General features: G+C 45.1%; 1 protein-coding gene across 3 annotated transcripts in view; it reads right to left on the bottom strand.

The window, feature by feature from the left end:
• Positions 1–7,335, bottom strand: part of Rnf130 (ring finger protein 130) — a 93,334-nt gene extending 85,999 nt beyond the window's left edge. The window contains exon 1 of one of the 3 annotated variants that reach the window (XM_069993839.1): positions 6,987–7,335. In XM_069993839.1, coding sequence (XP_069849940.1) covers positions 6,987–7,236 — 250 coding nt within the window. In that variant the 5' untranslated portion in view covers positions 7,237–7,335. The remainder of the gene's footprint in view (positions 1–6,986) is intronic. The other 2 variants (XM_069993840.1, XM_069993838.1) reach the window with 2 other exon arrangements.
• Between the last annotated feature and the right edge of the window lie 15,107 nt (positions 7,336–22,442).

Consider the following 22,442-nt stretch of genomic DNA (forward strand, 5'->3'; position numbering starts at 1 on the left):
CCTCAGCCTCCTGCAGCTTTGAGCCATCTTGTCAACTCAGAAGACGACCTGCAGCCGGGCGCCGGTGGCTCACGCCTGTAATTCTAGCTACTCAGGAGGCTGAGCTCTTGGATCGCAGTTCAAAGCCAGCCGGGGCAGGAAAGTCCATGAGACTCTTATCTCCAATAAACCACTAGAAAACTGGATGTGGCGCCGTGACTCAAGCAGTAGAGCACTTGCCTTGAGCTGAAGTGCGAAGGGACAGCGCCCAAGCCCAGAGTTCAAGCCCCACGACTGACAAAAAAAAAAAAAGAAGAAGACTATCGGCTTCCTGGCGGCAACGAGAAGGACAGTTTGTTTGTTTGTTTATTATTTCCCTTCTCTCAGAGATCACCATCCGTGAGCTCACTGACCTTTCTCTAAAAATTGCTGCTAATGCTGTTGTGAGGTTTTCTAGTCTAGTTAAAGTGGGAAGATAAGGCGGTGCCTGTTCTCATGTTTAAGTTCAAATTCCACTTTTTCCATGAGGGCTTTCTAGACTTCAAGTGCAAGTCATTTCTTCTAATTTTTCTCGTCTCTACACCATATACAAACTAGACAAGAACTGAAACCACATAATATACTCTCTATCACTGCCTTCTCCACCCACACATAGCATCCTAAGATGCTTGCCAGCAGTTTTATCACCAAACCAAGCACCACAGGATTCAATGGGATCACATATTTGTGAACCTTGCTAATGCCAAGCACAGTCTTAGGTGCACAACTAAAATAAAGACATGGTCCAGTTCAGTTTGAGACAATTTAGAAATCAAACCTTCATCCATAATATAGCCTTTAATGGGAAAACAAAGCTATAATGAGCAGTTTGGATAAAAGCCACAACATCTATTATTTTTCCCCCACCAAATTTATTTATTTATTTATTTATTTATTTATTTATTTATTGGTCGCTCATGTCCCTCAGCTTTTCAGCTCAAGGCAAGTGCTCTACCACTTGAGCTACAGCGCCACTTCCAGTTTTCTGGTGGTTTATTGGAGATAGAGTCTCGCGGACTTTCCTGCCTGGCCTGGCTTTGGATTGCGATCCTCAGATCTCAGCCTCCTAAGTTGCTAGGATGACAGGCGTGAGCCACCGGCGCCCGGCTTACCGAATTTATTCTTAAAGAACCAAAAGGAAAATAGACTCTCAGTAGACACTTGTTACAACTCAATTTTTGATGGTAGAGCATGAAATGGGTAGAGCTGTAATCCAATAAAACTTTATGTTAGATCCCTGCCTTAAAACAATCCATTCTAAACTGCAAACTTTTAGAGTGACATGGATGCCCTCATTGTTCTATCCAGACAGGGTTTATCTTGTCAACAGAGGACCAAAAGACCTCTCAGGCAGCGACTGCATACAGAATCTTTTGCACATGCACAGGCCTTGTGTACACAAGCACAGATCAGGTGATTGTTAAATGTTAAAAGTTCACTTGATATTTGAAGGTATGCTGTTTTATTCAAAATTGCCTCAAAAAAAAAAAGACAGCAATACTACTACAACTTAAGGAAAAGTGATGAATGCCTAGTACATAGAACAAATGTTAGTCTAGACAAACTTGTTTCATTTTGTAAATAGTTTGACTATAAACTTAGAAGAAAAAAAAACTAGCCCAGAAGACTTCATTTATCTCATTCAGGTGGACACGACTCAAAATACCAGAATTCCTCTTTGTGAGGAAGTATTACACAAATTATGCATGAGTACATACAAATTACTTTCTCTCTCAATCTACTACAGCAAAACTTAGGCAAGATCCTAGAAGATACAGGCATAGGTAAAGCTTTTCTGAATAGAATTCTAAGTGTTCAGGAAATAAGAGCAAGAATTGACAAATGGGATTATATCAAAGTAGAAAGCCTCTGCACAGAAAAAAAAATTATCAGAATCAAAATAACCCATAGAATAGGATAAAGTCTTTGCCAGCTAGCCATCAGATAAAGTATTAATATCCAAAAAATATAAAGAGCTCCAAAAGCTAAACACAGAATAAACTCCAAGTAATAAATGGGCAAATCCATCTTCTAGTCCTCAAAAGTAAAATGGCCAAAAAATACATAAAGAAATGTTCAACTTAGTCATAAAGGAAATGCAAATCAAAATTATACTAAAATTCCATTTCACCCCAATCATCAAGAAAACAGATAAACATTGGTAAGGAAAAGGGGAATGAAGACTTTGGTTGGTGCGACTGTAAATGGATACACACATACACACATACACATACACACACACACACACACACAAACACACACAACTTCTTTCTTCTTCTCTAGTTATTTAGTTATGTCAACATTTGGTTTTTAGAGTCTCTAGCTACTTCTGAACTATCTTTATTAACACTCAGACTTTCTGCTCTCAAGATCATATGAACTTTTTTCTCTAAGTTTTTTGAACTTTTTGATTTTGCCATTATGAATTCTATTACCACATGACCCCATTTGCCCAAACTCCTGTGTTAATATTAGTCTTTTTCACTGAGTATTCCAGCTCATTAAAAGAATCACTACAAGGTTATCATCAGGATCAGGATCACAGGGCTGGGAGTGTGGCTTAGTGGTAGAGTGCTTGCCAAGCATGCATGAAGCCCTGGGTTCGATTCCTCAGTACCACATAAACAGAAAAAGTCAGAAGTGCCACTGTGGCTAAAGTAGTAGAGTGCTAGCCTTGAGCAAAAGAAGCTCAGGGACAGCGCCCAGACCCTGAGTTCAAGTCCCAGGACTGGCAAAAAAAAAAAAAAAGTCTCTCAGGATCACTTTTTTCAAGCAACCTACCACTTGAGCCACACAGCACCACTTCTGGCCTTTTCTATTTATGTGGTACTGAGGAATCAAACCAAGGGCTTCATGCATGCTAGGCAAGCATTCTACCATTAAGCCACATCCCAGCCCTTGGAGCTTTTATTAAAACCCAAAACCTAAGACTTGTTGTTGTTGTTGTTATTGCTGATAGGCCTGGGGCTTGAACTCAGGGATTAGGCACTGTCCCTACGTTTTTTAGTTCAAGGGTAGTTCGCTACCACTTGAGCTACAGCTCCACTTATGGCTTTGGGGTGGTTAAGTGGAGATAGAGTCTCAGACTTGTCTGCACAGGCTGTCTCTGAAGCATGATCCTCAGATCTCAGACTCCGGGCAGCTACTCGATTACAGACGTGTTCTACCAGGGCCTGGCCTAAGACTTACTTTTAAAAACTTTCTTACTTTCCTACAGCCAAGGTATCAGTAAAGGTTTGTAATTTGGTAGGATTGTTTTCTAAGCTGTTCTACACCTAATCCAGAAAATTTCTGTACAAATGGCGGGTATCAAATTCTTCCCACCAGCATATCTGCATACATAATTACATCATCAACACAGGGCTTTCTCCTAACCCAACCCCCACTGTGGGCTCAAACAAAACGTTAGTGTGCACCCAACATAAAACACAGCTGCAATGTCTGCTCCTCAGTACACACTAGCTGGTCTGCTCGTGCTCCTAACTCAAAACTACAGTTTCAGTGAGCAGTAAGAAAACAACTATGATCTGTTCATAGATGCATTTCAAAACATCATTTAAAAAATGAATTCAGTTAAAACATGAAATGCATTGGTCCTGAACCAATGACTCTCAATTCACCAGTGCATTCTACTTAGTGGCTAAAATAAACTGTCCTCAAAAAGAGAGAACAAATACAATTATTCAGTAATTCACACAGGCCTAATTTTGTCGTTTACAGGTGCCTGAGAGTAGCATTGAAAAACAAGAAATGTTTCTAATTTCATAAATCAAACCTTAGATGTAAAATGAGCCATCAGGAAAATACTGGAAAAATGGTAAAGTTCTTTTGTCTTCATGTTTGTTTCTATAAAACACTCTCTCAAAATGAAGTCTCAGTAATTTCACACCTATTGACCCAAGCTAATTTTGAGCCAGTTTTTGTTGTTGTTGTTTCTGTTTTTTGGTTGTTTTGTTGTTGTTGTTGTTGGTGGTCACGGGGCTTGAACTCTGGGCTTGGGCACTGTCCCTAAGCTCTTCAGCTCAATGCAAGTGCTCTACCACTTGGACCACAGCGCTACTTCCTCTCCATTTTTTTGTGGATATGTGTAATTTTATTTTACTTCATGTCAACACACAGTGAGGTTTCACATCAAATACACTAAAAATCCTCTTCAATTCAAAACTGTAAGAGCATTAAAGGCCATAATGAATACCATTTTTCTCTAAAAATATTAAATTTGAAAACTTACTATATCAGATTATAATGTACAGTAACCAAATTATTCCTATGTCAAACCATTTTCTTAAGCATGAATCATTTTAACAGATTTCTACACATTCTTGTTTTTAAAATTCATTCTTAAGTTCCTTCTGCACAAGCAGGGAACATGTTGGATTTTACATACACTCCCAGGTTTTTAGAGACAATTTACAGGTAGACTAACATCAAAGACCAGAGTAAAATTCCAGCTTCTGAAAGGTTTTTTCTTTAAATTGGTATTATTTAGTGACACTGCTTCTCTCTCTTTGCCAGTACTCTGATCTGTGTGTTTGGCACCCTGGGATTTCGATCAGCATGTGCTGGATTTGAAAGACGAGGGCATGGTACTAAGCCAGACTCAATTTACATTTAGGATCCTATCTACACATAGGTGAGCAATTCTCCTATGATAGAGACGTCAAATACCCTCTCCTTCCTACAGACTCAGGAAGTGGGGACGGAAACTCAAATCCTCTCACACTGCTTCACCAATGTGCTGGTTGTGACTGGTGTCTAAAACTCCACTCATTTAGGTGTTCAAACCTCTTGAGAATTCCAGAACCATTTAAATCCCTCAACAACCTGAGGAGGTTAAGTATTTCACTAGTCCATTTTACAGACAAGAAACTGAGGCCAAGAGGCAATGACACTAAGCCAGTGTCACATAATACATGTATAGCACAGGTCTGACTCAGAGCCTTTAATCTTACAAAGCTACTTCCCCAGTGGGAGGGCAACAGGGCTGACCTTCAGTCACACTCAGGACCCATCGGTTCTGAACACCTTTCCATTAGAACACCTGAAACAATCTTCCTCATGGATGGGAGCTCTGGTTTAGGGTAGGTCAAGCACTGGAATGCTTCTAAGGAAAGAATCTAAAAGGAGGGCAATGGAAGTGAGCTGTCTGGGGGAACCAAGTCCTGAACCACAGATTTCAAAACACTGTATGGGGCCCAGCTTACTCCACAACAGCTAGCTTCTCTCTTCCTCTTCCTTCCCTTCCATGTGACCCTCACAGAAGGTTCTCCCTCCCTACCAGAAAATAGGCTGGCATTGTTAGTGCCATAGTTTGGCAAGGTTACGTGTCCCAACCACAGTGACTGGCACAGAACAGGCACGTAAATATTTATTGAATGAAGCAAAGGCAAAAGTTGTTTCTGGGGGGCAGGGAATGGGATAGCGAGAGGGGTGACACTGATTGCAAGACTGTGTAAACAGCTGTGGAGAGCTATTGGAATCCGCTCCTGAATAAGTTATTATTTTTTAAGTTGTTTCTATGGCCCAGCTGGATCCTTAACCCCGGGATTTTTAACCAAGATGAGGAATGTACCTGAAACACCTGATTAAGGTGTAAAAATGAACATTGGGGGCTGGCTGGCTACATTAAAGCCTTAAGAGACTCTCCCCTTCTCCCCCCTCAAAATTGCCACAAAGAAGAAAACAGCTTAGCATGTTAGCTTACAAATACAGAACTCCTAGAAGCATGTTGTTTTTTTCTTTAATATTTTAGACTACAAAAACAAACACCATTACCTTATTTACACTGACTGATTGAAATCATGTTAAGATGAATAGCAGTTAAAAAACAAAAAACAAAAAGCCCTTCTCAGAATTCTCAGGGTAAGAGTGGGAGTGTGTAAGGTGTGTGTGTGTGTGTGTGTGTAAAGATAGCAGGCATTTTTCCAAAAGTTCAGGATGCCAAAACCCCAAATCACACCCCACAATCTGAGAAAACATTTCCTTCAAACCACGACCAACATTTTAAGCAAATAGAAGTTTCACCCCAAATCCCCCCCTCCCACCCCCGTTCCCCAAACAGAGTCTGTGCATACAGAAAAACACGAAGATACTTCCAAACCGCTTCCAAGACAATTCTTGACAATTTCGCCTACATCCCTTCTTGGTTGGCACCCGAGACTTGGGAAGACTGGGCTCTCCGATTCTTCAGAATGTGGAATCCCCCCTTCCCAGCTGCCCCCCTCCTCCATCTCGTAACATTACACTAAAACTACTGGGGCTCAACAAGAGGCACCCCTCCATCCCCGACCCCCATTTACCATCCCTTAAGAAAAAAGGCACGGGTTTACATTAGGAATAAAACAAACAAACAAACAAACAAAAAAGAGGCGGTGTGTGTGTGGGGGGGGTGTCATTCATCTTTGGGAGACCCAAAGGCAGCGTTAAATCTGCGATTTCCGGAAGAATTGAACAACAACAACAACAAAAGAAGGAGAAGAAGAAGAAGAAGAAGAAACAAAAAAACCAAAGAAAACGTGACTCCAAAAGACAGGTTCAGATCTCACCCACCCTGGATTAGTTTTCTGCGCTCTGGCACCACCTCCTTTGTCTAAAGCGGTCCCTGGGAAACTCGCAGTTCAATGCCCTCCAGTAAACAAGCTACCTTAACTGCAAAGAAGAACGTCCTAAGTCTTTTGTTGTTGTTGTTGTTGTTGTTGTTTTCTTTTAAATTAAAGGGGATGGGGGTGGGAACCTGTAAAAAGAAAAGCCTCTGGAGCTGCTTTCCCAGCGGTGAGCAAGGCCAGGCTCCACGCACCACCGATCCGTGGGCCCCTCGGCCGGTCGGCGCAGGGCAGGCGAACCCGGGCCCGGGACCCCGGACGGTGGGGCCCCCGCCGCCCCCCTGCCGCGCCCCCCCACCCCCCCATCCCCGCCGGGGTTCCTCTCTGCTCCCTCACCCCCCCCCCACCCCGTCCCCCAGCCCTCACCTCCGTGGATGGGCAGCGGCGCCAGCACCTGGCCGCGGACCTCGGCCTTGGGCGAGTCGAGCCCGTAGCGCCCGCGGTCGATGCGGAACGTGAGCGGGGCGCCGCGGCCGGGCTCCTGCACCGTCACGTTGATGAGCGCCGTGTAGTACTCCTGACTCGCGTTGTCCGCTCGCGCCGGCCACAGGCTGCAGCAGGTCAACAGGGCGAGCGTGGCGAGCCGGGCCGGGCCCGCCCGCGCCGCGACACTCATCGTCCCTCCGGGGCCGCTGCCACCGCCGCCGCCGCCGCCGCTCGCGGACCGGGCTCCCGAGCCGGCGCTGAGAGGCGGGGCGGGCGCGGCCTTGGGCTGCGACGGGAGCGCGCGTCGCGTCCTGCGCGGAGCCACGCACGAGCACGGCTTCTCCTCGGCGCCGCGCCGTCGTCCGCAGCCTCCCCGCGGGCGCGCGCGCGCGCGCGCGGGGGTCGCTCGGCGAGGACAGAGGTCAGGTCGCGCGCGGCCGTCTCCTCAGGGCACCTCCGGGACTCAGGGGCCGGGCCTCCCCCATCCTCTCAGGTTCGGTCCCGTCGGGTGCCGAGGGAGGGGGGGGCGGGTGGGAAGGGGCGGCTCCAGCCCGCCGGAAAGAGGGTCAAAGGCGCCCAAAGTCTCTCTGGCTCGCGGACTGCCGCTGGTGGCGCGCGTCCGCCGGGGCGCCCCGCCCCTCTCTCTCCTCACTCCTCACCCCCCCCCCCCCCGCCCCGTCTCGTGTCTGGCGGCAGCGCGCAGGCTCGAGGTTCAGTCCCGCCCCCTCGCGCATGCGTACGAAGTCCTGTCTGCTCCCGCCTGCCTGCACGAGGGCATGCGGAGGGAGGGAGGTTCTGTCGCTGCTGGCTTGGCGCCTGGTGAGGGTAGGACGATGACAAAGCCATCAGGGTCTCTTGGAGCCCCAGAGCCTTTTTAAAAAGAGCCTACGAGAACGCTTGAGATCAGAATTAAAAAAAAAAAGCATTTAGATCCTTGAAAATCCACATTCTAAAATGTCTTGGAGAGGGAACATTTCCACTTGTTAACCACTTGTCATATAATTGACATCGTGGATGTGGAGGGAGGAAATGGGCGGGTTCTGAACAGACCTAGAACTGCAGGGGCGCACAAGTGTCCGGTCAGGTCGCTCTAGACCCGAGGGGAACCAATACAATCTCTGAGTTAGATTGTGCAGTTATCCCCTTCCTGATCTGTTAGGACCTCCCTTCCCATGAACATCCATGGACGGTCACGTCTCTGGTCTACGATGGCATGATAGTTCATGTAACCTACGCACAATCTCTTTAAATCACCGTTTTTAAATCATGTCCTAATACCCAACACAATGGACATGCTACCTAAATAGTTGTTATAACAGTATTGTTTAGGGAATCACGACATGGACGTATTTGGTATAGCACAATTTTATCCCAAATACTTTAGATCTGTGGTTGGATAAACACACAGATGAGGGGCCCACGGATATGAAGGGTCTGCTGTAGTCACACACACACACACACACACACACACACACACACACACACACACACACACACACACACACACACACACACACACACACACACACACACACACACACACACACACACACCATCTCATACCAGGTTAAATCTCCTGCCCCTGTCTTCTACAGTGGAGAGGGATGGGAGTTGGCCTTGACAAACCAAATGTACTGAGAATCCTGGAGAGAACTAGTTTCTTAAATTAAGAAAAAGAAACAAAACAAAACATTTGAGGCACTGCTTCCAAGAAAAGGATTCAGTGCAGGTAAAAAATGTACCATGTGGGGGCTGGGAAGGTGGCTCAGTGGTAGAGCGCTTGCCTTGCATGCCTGAGGTCCTGGGTTTGATTCCTCAGCACCACATAAGCCAAAAGAAAAAAGCTGGAAGTGGCGCTGTGGCTCAAGTGGAAGAGCGCTAGCCTTGAGCTGAAGAGCTGAGGGACAGCGCCCAGGCCCAGAGTTCAGGCCCCACGACCCCACCCCCCCAAAAAAATGTACCATGTGTTCATTGGTGCTCTGTGGCCACATTCTTCACAGTTTGTCCCTCCAACTCACTCCCTTCTGCCCGCTCTATCCTCCTTTAACTACATGGGCCCTGATCTAGGAGACGGGTCATTACATTGATGTTGTTGTTGGGGTTTTTTTTTTTCCAGTCCTAAGACTTGAACTCAGGGCCTGGGCACTGTCCTTGAGCTTCATTTGCTCAAGGCTAGCATCTACCACTCGAGCCACAGTGCCACTTCTGTTTTTTTCTGTGTATGTGGTACTGAGGAGTCAAACCCAGAGCTCCATGCATGCTAGGCAAGCACTCTACTGCTAAGCCATATTCCCAGCCCCTGGCCATTACTTTTTCCCTCAAAGAACTTCAGCTGTAGACTGAAGCACCGTGACCCTGTACTTCAAGAAGGCTCTACTCTTCCTCCTCCAAGTGGGTCCTTCCTCACAGGCCAAAGCATCCTGAGGACTCTTTAGAGCCAGAGTATCCATGCTTAGCCACCTGGGACTCTGGACTCCTCTACCTGAACAGTCCAAACCACTTTTAGGAGCCTGCATGAGGCTCTTCCCAAGTATGGGGGGGGGCTTCTTAATCCTTGTCCTTATGGGGAAACCTTCAAAATGTGGGATGCCCAGCCCCCTGGCATGAGAAGTGTGTAGAGGCCCATACACACTGTCCTATTAAACCAGATGCAGAGCAAATGGTTCTCATTTAGCTGTTCCTGAGGTTTCCAAGGAGAGAGGTGATTCCAGAGTTGCTTTTAACACTTGCCTGGCACTTTCTGGTCTCAGTGAAATCTCAGTGCTTAGCCTATAGTGAAGGCCAGCATACAGGTAATATTGACACCATCTTGTGTGTGGGAAGGTCTTTAGTTTTATGGAAAATTTATTCTATGGCAAGAGATTTTTTCATCTACAGATCTATCTTAAAGTGGTAGCAGAATGCACAAATGATTTGTGTCTCAACCTCTTCTTTTTTGGGCCTGAACCTAAGAACTGGGCACTGTCCCTTAGCTTATTCACTCAAGGCTAGCATTCTACCACTTGAGTCTACTTCTGGCTTTTTGGGGGTTAACTGGAGATAAGAGTCTCAAAGACTTTCCTGCCCAGGCTGGCCTTGAACCACAATCCTTAAATCTCAGCCTCTGGGGTAGCGAGGATTCCGAGTATGTACCACTGGTACTCAGCTTTCAATCATTTTACAGGCGCTGTTCAGAAACATTAAATACATATACAACTCAATAAATGTTTCTTTTTTTTTTTTTTTTTTTTTGGTCTGGTCGTGGGGCCTGAACTCTGGGCCTGGGCGCTGTCCCTCAGCTCTTCAGCTCAAGGCTAGCACTCTACCACTTGAGCCACAGCGCCACTTCTGGCTTTTTTCTTTTTGCTTATAGTGGTGCTGAGGAATCGAACCCAGGGCCTCATGCATGCAAGGCAAGTGCTCTACCACTGAGCCACCTTCCCAGCCCCTCAATAAATGTTTCTAAGGTCACACCTGTGTGACTATCAAATATGTTAATATGGAGATTATTACCAGCACTTCTGGAAAGTTCCTTTGGCTTCTCCCCCCACCATTCTTATTTCTATGACCATAGACTGGTTTGTTTTAGAAAAAATAAAATTCACATACTATGTACTCTTTGGTGTCTTTTTTTAACCTAATGTTGTATCTGTGAAATTCTGTTTTTTTTTTTTCCCTCCCAATTAGCAGTAGTTCATTCTTTTCTTTGCTGCATTGCATTCCACCAGTGAATTATCCATTTTCTTCTTAATATTTATAATGATTTGGGAGAAATAGAGCTGTTATGAAGGCTGTTTGTTTTCTACGGTTTAAATATTTGTTCCTCCAAATTCATGTGTTGGGGATTTTATCCCCAAAGTCATGTGTCAGTGGTATTTGGAGGTAACATCTTCAGAAGATAATTGGTTCCAAGGGGCTCTGCTTGATGAATGGATTAACCCATTTATGGATTTGTGGATTAGTAGACTAATGGCTTAATGAGAGATTGAGTGAGTAACTGCCCTTTGATGGACCTACTAGTGGAAGGCAACTGCCCTCCTTCCCTTTCCTGGTGGGTCTCAGAGAAGCCACGGCACCGTGTGGGCCCACCATCCGGCAATCCCCATATGTTCTAGGCTCCTAGACTTCATCTGAGACCATGGGATTAGGACCAAGTGGGGTGACACTGTGAAAACTCCTACATACACAAGAGTAGTAACAGCTAAGGTAGCTGCTTTGGAACCTGTAGCCGTCTGAGACTGGAATTTAGTTTTCCTGAAGACCCTCAGATTATTGGGCCCATTTTGCATTTTGCAGATGAGGAAACCGAAGTTCAGAGAAGGAACTTCTTCCTCGCTGGTGAGGAGGGAGCAGGATCTCCAGGGCACAAGGTCAGCCCTGGCTGGCTCCAGGACTCTCACTTATTCACCACCACAGAAGGGTTCCAGGCTCAGGATTCAGGTGACCTGTCGATTACCTTTTATTTGGCCCAGTCCAGGAAGCCAGAAACTTGAGGCCGAGCCTCTGTCCAGGAATTTGAGTAGGTCCAGGGCCTGATCCCTCCCTTGGGATGTTGAACAGAGACAGGCTGCCAGGGTGGCTGCCTTTTAGCACAATCGAAGCCATCGCTTTGTCCTTTGTCAGGATTTGTTTGATCAGAATGATGAATGACTGGAGCTACAGTGAGCTAAGACAGAGTAGATAATGCCTGATTGGGGCAGGCCTACGCCAGCCAGGCTTCATGTTTGACTGCTAATACTAAAGCTAACATGGAGGGATCATAAATGGTCACTCCAAGACATTTGGAGAGGGGGCCTTGGGTTGATGATTAGGATTAAATAGAGTCATGAGCCACCATGATTCCATTAGCAGCTCTGTAAAACAAGAAACCAAGCAGATGTATTTGTTTTGTGTTGCCTTGTGACATCCCATGATGCATTGGGACTGTATAGAAAATCACCATCAGTAAAAGATGTGGAGCAGACCCCAGCATCAGGCCCTTGCCCTTCCCATCCTCCACCACTGTGAGTGAAAATAAATGTATATTCTTTTTTTTCTTTTTAAGGTCCGGCCGTGGGGCCTGAACTCTGGGCTTGGGTGATGTCCCTCAGCTCTTCAGCTCTTCAGCTCTTCAGCTCAAGGCTAGTGCTCTACCACTTGAGCTACAGTGCCACTTCTGGCTTTTTTTCTTTTTGCTTATGTGGTGCTGAGGGATCAAACCCAGGGCCTCATCATGCAAGATAAGTGCTCTACCACTGAGCCACCTTCCCAGCCCCATAAACGTATATTCTTTATAAATTACCCAGTCTATGCTATTTAGTGTTAGACACAAGAAGCAGAATAAGACATTATCTGGTTAGAGGTCAGTTGAGAGCCTTTTTTTGTTTTGTTTTGTTTAATCAGTCATGGGGCTTGAACTCAGGGCCTGGGCTCTGTCCCTGAGCTCTTTTTGCTCAAGGCTAGTACTCTACCACTTTGAGCCACAAATGTGCTTCTGGTTTTTGAGTGGTTAATTGGAGATAAGAGTATCATGGACTTTCCTTCCTGGGCTGGCTTCCAACTAGGATCACTAGGAACTGTGATAGTCAGATCTCAGCCTCCTGAGTAAGATTGTGTGAGTCACCAGTGCCCAGTTAGGGTCTGATATTTGAGACACAAAGTTTTTCCATAGCCAGCAGCCTGGAGATTCAGGAGGAACTAGACAATGTAAGACACCAGCCTCAGCCTGACACCAGTGTCCAGGCTGCTTTTAAGCCAACATTCAACATAAGGAAAACAAACAAACCCTGCACATAGGATGTTGATTGCAGCATTAGTTACAGGGACAAAAAGTTGGAAATAAGCTCATTTATTTGTTAAGCAAATTATGGTGCAGCAAATTTGAGGATGATTATGCAGCTATTAATATATCAAGCAAGCGGCAGTAAATGCAAACACTTCTGCTGTTGCTGCTCAAAAGCAGAATACAAAATAAATCTCTTCTTGCCACTGTGTAGAATAAGCCCACATGTGGGAGCAAGAAAGCTGGACAGGAACTAGCAAAGCAAAAATAATTGGGCTTACCTACTTGGGAGGATTGTGGGCAACTTTTTCGTTTCCTGATTTCTTTGGCAACTTTCAAAATATGTTCTTTCTGCAATGACTTCAACAACAACAACAAAAACTCCAAGTTCTGATCTGATGATTCATCAAAGGACACTGAGGAACCCAATAGACATAGTCAGATTATGTATAGTAGGAGGAACCAAAGGCAGGGCAATTGGGGTGCTATTGAGGGGGGACAAGGGGCCCATGCTGGTAGAGTTACAGCAGTGACTCCAAGAATCCCTTGGTAAAATTCTCCTTTTCAGGCCTGTGTTCATCTGTTAGACCACTCTGCCAAATTTATATTAGGTGGCTTAAAGGCCAGATACTTATTTCTCAGCAGTTAAGAGTCTAAAGTCCAAGGTCAAATTCCTGGCAGATTTTGGTGCTGGTGAGGGCTCTTCGGCCTCCAGATTGTAGATGATTTGCCTTCTCGCATGATAGGGAACACGTTGCCTCCATTTCGCTTTTTCTCAACCCCCTAATCCCATCTTGAGAACCTCACATTAACAATCTCAATGACCCTCCAAAGGACCCATTTCTAAATACCATCACATTGGGCATGCGAATAAATTCCCTAACACAGTCCGTACCTTAAATGATTCTATCCCAGCCCTTGAGGGAAACAAAGAAACACTCATATATTTGGTTTGACCATTCACACCTTTGATAAAAGTATCCCATCATATCAGCAGATAAGATATGAGAGCTAGTAATGTTCTTAGGACAAGACCTTGTTGGATCAGCTTGGTGTTTAATGTTACTACTCAGGGTAGAAGGGGGCTAGCCCAGGACACCTGTTGCAGTTGCAATTTGATGTCATTCCTGCCAATCATTTTTGCCTCAGGAAAAGTTACTGGAGGCATGACTCAAGTGGTGGAGCACCAGTTGTGAACAGAAAAACCAAGCAAGAGTGCAAGACCCTGAGTTCAAGCCCTAATACCAACACACACACACACACACACACACACACACACACACACACAATTCTTTTGTAGGGAACTACTATTGACATTGAGAAAGGACAGCAGATGCCATGTAACCAAGACATATTTTTTCCCAGTAAAAATGTCTACAAGGCAGGACTCTGGTAAGTTCTCGATATGCCCAATTCCCTAGGCATAGTGTAACCATCTGTTCTAGCTTCCCAGAATGAGGAGGGAACCTGTTTCCTTCGCAGGCAGCCTGTGGAAGTACACACAAGCCCTCCATTGTCACCTCCCAACTCCAATCTGAAAGGCTTTTTCAGTGTGTCTTTCGTCACAAGTTTCTTTTAATTTCCTAAGGTTCTTCCCATACAAGGGTTGAGTTGCCCCTCAACAAATCCTCGAGGAACATTTTGTTCTCTCAGAATCTCAGAAGGATGCAGCAAGACACAAATCCCTTCTTCTTCTTCATAGACTTTCTGTATCATTTTCTGGGTTTCATTGGTTTATCTCATGTCCACCATTGAGCTAGCTGCTGTGACCTAGTAGATAAAAGTGCCCTGGTGGGCTGCCCTGGCCTGGGAGGCTTCTTCCCAGAGGCAGAAGTGGCAGGCAGAAAATAGTGTGGTAGGACTTTTAAAAAATAATATTTGATATTTGTTCCCAGTTTTGGCACACAAGTTCTAAAAGCCTTGGAATTTTCTGGTAATAGTATCATCTTACTGGAATTAGATTACAGTAGCTGGTACCCACCCCCAAAGTGCTTCAGGTATGCTGATGAACAAAGGAACTAAGTACGATTTAGATAATTTGGACTTTCAGCCCCAGAGCTGACTTCCAGGGAGAGGGTGGGGCTGGAGACTGATCTGTTCACCAATAGCCAGAGATTTATTCATGTCTGTTCAGTAAAACCACCATAAGAATCCTTCAAGTAGAGCTTCAGAGAGCTTGTGGAAGCTGGGCACTAGTGGCTCACACCTGTAATCCTAGCTATTTGGGAGGCTGAGATCTGAGGATCACAGTTTGAAACCAACCCAAGCAGGAAAGTCTGTAAGACTCTTTTTTTTTTTTTTTTTTGCCAGTCCTGGGGCTTGAACTCAGGGCCTGGGCACTGTCCCTTATCTTCTTTTGCTCAAGGCTAGCACTCTACCATTTGAGCCACAGTGTCACTTCCAGCTTTTTCTGTTTACATGGTACTAAGGAATTGAACCCAGGGTTTCATTCATGTTTGGCAAGCACCCTACCACTAAGCCACATTCCCAGTCCTGTAAGACTCTTATGTCCAATTAACCATCAAAAAGCTGGAAGTAGAGCTATGGCTCAAGTGGTACAGCACCAGCCTTGAGTGAAAACGCCAAAGGACAATGGCTAGGCCCCAGTACTGGTATAAAAGAAAATAAAATACCTTGTAGGTTGATGACCCCCTTGAGTTGCTCTTGGGAGGAAGGCATACACAGAAAGACACAGACTCTCTACCTCCTTCCCCATACTTTGCCCTATACATCTCTTGCATTTGTCTGTTCCTCAGTTGTAGTCATTGGTTTAGGTAAATGCTATGGTTAGAATATCTGCTCTTGAGAGTGCGTTGTTAGAAAAAGTTTGTTCAGCCACCTTGCTTTCTCTGGCTCTGGCCTGCTTCTTCCCTATGTCAGAACACCTGCCACATTTTGGTGCAACAGGAGAGAGAGAGAGAGAAAGAGGAAAAGAACAGCAAGTATGAACAGGAAGAATAAACACTAAAGAGAAACTGCCTAGACAGATCTTGACCCTAACCTCCCTCCCCCACCCCTAACCCCAAGGCTCATGGGGTGAAGGCTTGTTTGCCAGCCTGGGGTGCTATCAGGGGGTACTGAAATCTTTGTGAGGAGGGGCCTAGTGAAAGGAAGTGGGGCCCTTGAGGAGGGGGTGTGCCCTTTCGGTGGATATTGGAACCCTGGCCCTCGCTCTGTATCTTTTGCTTCCTGGCCTCCATGAGATGAGTAGATTCACTGCACTGTGGATCCCTGCCATGATGCACCAGCCACCAAAACCACAGGGCTAACTAATCAGGAACAGAAACCATGAGCCAAAACCTTGCCTCCTTTTAAAATGATTATGTCAGGATATTTTGTGACAGCAATGGAAAACTGACTAGCACCCTAGAGAACTGAGAGGGATTCCTGCAGAATGAGAGAGAGAGAGAGAGAGAGAGAGAGAGAGAGAGAGAGAGAGAGAGAGAGAGAGAGAGAGCGCATAACCTCTGGGCTCAGTTTCTTTTTCTGCTTTTCTCTCCTACCTTGCTCAGGGAAGCCAGGGTACAAAGCTTCACAATTGGGTAGCAGCAGGAGTATCTAAAACTCTCCAAGAAAACTCACATGAATCCCAGAGAGAAGACAGCTGGAGATGGGGGTCCCTAACTAAGTCGATGAGCTGAGCCAAACCCCAAGTCTACCTCCCAGCTACACAGAACAGATTCAAAGCAGCACAGCAAAACTCTTTTTTTTTTTTAAAGCTTTTTATTTTGGAATAATTATAGACTCACAGGAAGTGGCAAAAAAAATAGTGCTGAAAATCCTGTGTACCCTTCTCCCAGCTTTTCCCAGTGGGGACAACTTATATAATTACAGGCTGTCCCTGACTTACAATGGATCGGCTTACAGTTTTTCAGCTTTGTGATGGTGTGAAAGAGATACAACACACCCAGTGGGAACTGTACTTCTATTTTGTAATTTTGCTATTTCTCCAAGTGGTCATATGCTGTCTCGTAATGCTGGGTAGAGACCAGGAGCCACAAGTCCCAGTCTACCATAAGACGGCAAGAAAAAATAACCTCACTTTACAGTGGGCTGTGTAGGACACTCTAGGTGAGGTGGGCTCAAAGCTTTTTTGAGTGGTGCAGTACTAGGGACTGAACCCAGGACTTTAGAATTGTTAGGCAGCACTCTTCCATTTGAGTTGTGTGCCCAGACCTTTTCACTTTAGCTTTTTTCTCTTCCAGATACGATCTTGTATAGGCCCTGGGTAGGACCTCGATCCTCCTATTTCCACTTTCGAGTGATAGATCTGTGCCGCCATTCCCAGCCACAATCCATTTTCAACCTATAATATTTTCAGCTTAATCTGGATTTAAGAGAATAAAGCCCTATCATAAGCTATGAGACTTTGTAATACAAGGTCAAATATCAGGAAATTAACATTGGTATAATCTATTAACTAGACTGTAAGTCTTATTTGACTTTCCCCAGCGTTTACATGCATGTGTTTTTATAGGTCTATGCAATTTTCCTGTAGATTTAACTACTGTACCATCAGAGTTCTGAATCAGAGCTAATGATGTAGCTCAGTGGTAGAGCACGTGCTTCGTATGTACAAGGTCATAGGTTCAATCCCCAGCACAGTGTGTGCATGCATACAAACACAATATTAAACCACTCCATTACCCTCAAGGTCCTCTGGCAACCTCTTTACACCTTTGCACCTACTTCTATCCCCTTCCCTGTATTTTGGAAACTATGAATCTATCATTTTGTTATTTTAAGAATGTTACATAAATGGCATCACACAGTTTGTTATCTTCTAAGATTTGGTTTTCTCACAAACATACTGTCTGTGAGAGATCTGTTCCATTTGTTAGATGCATCAATTGCATATTCTTTTTTATTAGTGGGTAATATCCCATTGTGTGCATGTTTCAGAGCTTATTTAACCATTTACCTGGTGAAGGATATTCAGGTAAATACCAATCTTGGCCATTATAAACAAATGGGAATTTGTTTACATATTTTTTTTTCTGTCAGTTGTGGGGCTTGAACTCTGGGCCTGGGTGCTGTCCCTCCGCTCTTCAGCTGAAGGTAAGCGCTCTACCACTTGAGCCACAGTGCCACTTCCAGTTTTCTGGTGGTTTATTGGAGACAAGAGTCTCATGGTCTTTTCCTGCCCAGGTTGACTTTGAACTGTGATCCTTAGATCTCAGCCTCCTGAGTCGCTAGGATGACAGGCGTGAGCCACCAGCACCCAGCTGTTTACATATTTTATGGTGCTTTCTCTGTGTCATTGCTGGGTCACATGCTGGGTGCATTCTAGAAACTCTGTCCCAGAGTAGGTGCACTGCTTTGCATCCCCACCTGTCAACACCATTTGAAAACAAGATGATCTACCACTTACAAAAAGGGATCTGAAAAACATGTGATCTGAACCTGACCAGGATTGGCTACTTGCTAAAAATGCCCAAATATAGTTTCTCTCTAGAAGATTTTAACAAACACTCAGACCAAGACGGTATAATTCCAACTCCTTGAGAGGTGGAGATGGAGATAATTTCAATCAGTGGTCAGTTGGCCTGTTGCTTTTGGGCCTGTGGTAAGGCAAGGAGTCTGCAGTAGAAGCAAAAGGCTGCTCACTTTATGTTGGGGAAATAAGAGAGGAGGAGAGACCAGCGTCCCACAGTAGCCCTCTCAGCACACCAGAAATGACTAGAAGGCCTCCCACCAAGCTCTACCTCTCAAAGATTCCACCACCAACCTCACTATAATATTGCCCTGGGGACCAAGCTTTTAACACCTAGGCCTTTGAGAGTTTGGTCATTCCCGATTCAAAATACAGCGAATTCTCAATCAAAAAGGCAACCTTCCAAAGATACCAACGTTCACATAACCCACAGCGAAGCAGCCTTTGTAACTATATCCCAGGAAGTAAAAATAAAATATAGTTTTTGGAGGGGTAAGGGTGGGAGGGAAGATAGATGTTCTCAGCAGAGAAACAGAACCCACCAAGTCAAAATTTCAGGATTGCAAAACATAACATCTGAAATTAAAACAAAAACAAAACCAACAATCTACTGGAGAGATGTATCCATTAGGTAGGGGTTGCAGGTTAGCATGTGACCACAGCCTGGCTGAGCAAGCACTCAGGGGCTCAATCATGTTTTATTAGGCCCTACATCCCAACACTGTTGCATTGGGATGACGCTTCCCACTCATGAACTCTGGGAGACACATTGGAGCCACAGTACCATTCCTAGTTTAAAACCCAATGAAACTACTCAAACCAGCCATTCCTAAACCATCCTCCCTGCTCTGCATTACCTTTTGTGACAATATGCCAATCACAACTCAGCAACAAACCTGTCCCTTACCCTGGTCTTCTGCCTCCTGATCACCCTGTGTCTTTCTTAGGTGGCCCTGTGTGGGCACAGCATGTCTCTTCTCTCTAGGACATTCCTTCCTTGGGTCCTCCTGTGGCTGTGTCTGCCTATCACACAACAGAATACGAATACAGACCATATCTTTTATAGAGGAAGAGATCCAGGGACAATGACAGGACTTCACGAAAGTCAGAATGCATCCTGGTGTACACGCTGGCAAAGAGGAAAGTGTGGGCATGTGTTCCAGATGTGGAAGGAGGGGTGGTGGTTCTGGTTTGAAGATAAAATGTACCCCTTAGGCTCACAGGGTAAAGGCCTGGCCCCAGCTGGTGGTGCTGTTTGAGGAGATGGTGGAAACTCTAGGAAGTGGGGCCTAGCTGGAGGAAGTAAGTCACTGAGAGAATTTTCTTGGAAGCCAAGCTCTGTTGCCAACCCCTTTCCCTGTCTGTGTCCCAGTGTCTGTCCGTCTGTCTCTTTCTCTAATGTTCTCCACCATGACATTTGGCCTTTCTGAGGTCCAGTACACTGAAGCTAAGTGACTGGAGTGAAATATCTGAACTAGCGAGCCACAATAAATCCTTCTTCTTCCTTTTTTTTTTTTTTTTTTTTTTTTTTGCGGTTGTGGGGCTTGAACTCTGGGCCTGGGCGCTGTCCCTCAGCTCTTCAGCTCAAGGCGAGCACTCTACCACTTGAGCTACAGCGCCACTTCCGGTTTTCTGGTGGTTTATTGGAGATAGGAGTCTCATGGTCTCTCCTGCCCGGGCTGGCTTTGAACCACGATCCTCAGATCTCAGCCTCCTGAGTAGCTAGGATTACAGGCGTGAGCCACCGGCGCCCGGCCCTTCTTCTTCCTTTTATTTATTTATTTATTTATTTATTTTTGGTCCAGTCATGGGGCCTAAACTCTGGGCCTGGGCGCTGTCCCTCAGCTCTTCAGCTCAAGACTAGCGCTCTACCACTTGAGCCACAGCACCATTTCCGGCTTTTTTCTTTTTGCTTATGTGGTGCTGAGGAATCGAACCCAGGGCCTCATGCATGCAAGGCAAGAGTTCTACCACTGAGCCACCTTCCCAGCCCCTCTTCTTCCTTTTAAGTTGTTCTTGTCAGGTATTTGTCCCAGTGACAAAAAAAAAAAGAGAAACACAGGTATGTTCCAAGATCCTTCCTGGAATCCCTGAAGAGAAGGGCTGGCAGACTCAGGGAAGGAGCCAGGCCAGTAGGAAAAAGAGAGTTGTTTCTGACAGTGTTTCAGGTATTAGTGAGTCTGAGCTACCACTAAACTGCCTTTCCAGTCTCTTGAGCCAAAGACAGCCATCTTGCCGGGGCCAGTTTTCATGAAGTTCACAACCCAAAGTCCTGGCCAATGAAGTCTATGAAGATATGCCTTTTCCCTTCATAAAACAGACCAAACAATGGTTTAATCACTTGTAGATTTCAGATTTAATCAGGTTTTTAAAAATTTCTTCTTGTCAGTTTTGGTAAGTTTTTTCCCTTTTTGTAGATGATTCTCTCTCTCTCTCTCTCTCTCTCTCTCTCTCTCTCTCTCTCTCTCTCTCTCTCTCTCTCTCTCTCTCTCTCTCTTTCTCTCCCCTTCTTCCTCTCCCTCTCGGCTCTTTCTCTCCCTCTTCCATCTCCTCTCTTTTCTCTCTCTTGCTGGGTATGGAATCCAGGGCCTTGCACATGCTAGACAAGCACTCTACTACTGAGTTTCACCACCAACCCAAAGTCTTGCTGGCTTTCAGACCTTGCAAACCAGACCCACAAAGTAATATATTTTCATGGGCTATCTCCACATGACAGAAAATGACATGGGGTATGCTCACAAAGGGTGCTTCTGTACAGGAAATATTCATTCACAGGGTGACATCAGTGCAAGATACAGATACTCTTCAAGTTAACATGGAGTTACATCCTGATTAACCTTGCTTTGTGTAATAGTTTGGATAGGAAGTGTTCAACACCCCCTCCCTACAAGAGTTCATGTTGAAGGCTTGAACCCGATGCAATGCACAAAGGTAGGGCTTTGAGCAGTGAGTGAATCATGAAGACTCTGATTTCATGAATGGATCAATCCTTTGGTAGTTTCACAGTCTTATGGTATTATTGGGAGGTAATGGAAATTATAAAGTAAGGTATGGTTGGGGAAAATGGGACCATGCCTTTGAGGGATACATCTTGTTGTTGGTTCTTTCTGTTTTCTGCTTCTTGGCCACCATGAGGTAAGCAGCTCTCTCTCATTATGACCTTCTGCCATGATGTTCTGGCTCTCCAGAGGCCCAGAAACACAGAACCAAGCAACCACGACTGAAATCTCTGACACTGTGAGCCATAATAAATCTTCCGTCCTTCAAGTTGCTTTTCTTATGTATTTTTTCATGGTGATGGGAAGTTTCTCACACTTAGCACCACAGTGCACTGTAGAGTATCACATTGTATGGCTGTAGTACAACCTGGTAAAAAAATCAAAATCCAAAATTACAAGTATGGTTTCTACTGAATGCATATTACCTTTGCACTATCATAAATTTAAGTTCAGCCATCCTAAACTGGGGATCAAATGTATACCCACACTGGAGACATTCATACAGAATACACTCATGATTCAGAGATGAAATCTAGTCTCCCCACCAGACACTTAAGCATTTTCACTGGCTTTTGTGTGTGTTCATTTGCTTTTTTTTTTTTTTTGAAAAGATGATTATGCATTCAAAATCCTCCCCCCCTTTTTTGGGAAGGGCCAGTTCTGAGGCTTGAACTTAGGGCCTGGTTGCTGTCCCTGAGCTTTTTTGCTCAAGGATAGTGCTCCATCACTATCACTTGACCCACATCTCTACTTCCACTTTTTTGGTGTTTAAATGGAAATGTCTCACAGAGCTTCTTGCCCAGACTGGTGTCAAACCTCAATCCTCAGCTCTCAGCCTCCTGAGTAGCTAGGATTACAGGTGTGAGCCACCAGCACCTGGTTTTATTGTTTTTATAGTTCAATAGTTTTTTTTTTTTTTTTTTGCTTTCCTCCATCATCCACACAGCTGCACAGAATTCAAGCACGTATGCAGAGTCTAGTTAATTTAATCTGTGCCCTCTAGATGAGTGCTTGGACCGTTGCCCATTCTTTTTCATCATAAATGATGCCACACTGAGTAAATTTGTAAGTTGTGGAATTAGGAAATGTGGACTGTTGCCTGTGTGCTGCTGTGATTTCCTCCTGCCCACCCCCCGCCTCCCCCACTGGAGCTGCTGTAATGGATACCACTGACTAGGTAACTTAAATTTATTTTCTCACAATTCTGGGAGCTAGACTTCCAA

The sequence above is a fragment of the Dipodomys merriami genome, unplaced genomic scaffold, assembly GCF_024711535.1.
Source record: "Dipodomys merriami isolate MVZ:Mamm:240054 unplaced genomic scaffold, mDipMer1.0.p SCAF_44, whole genome shotgun sequence".
Lineage (NCBI taxonomy): Eukaryota > Metazoa > Chordata > Mammalia > Rodentia > Heteromyidae > Dipodomys > Dipodomys merriami.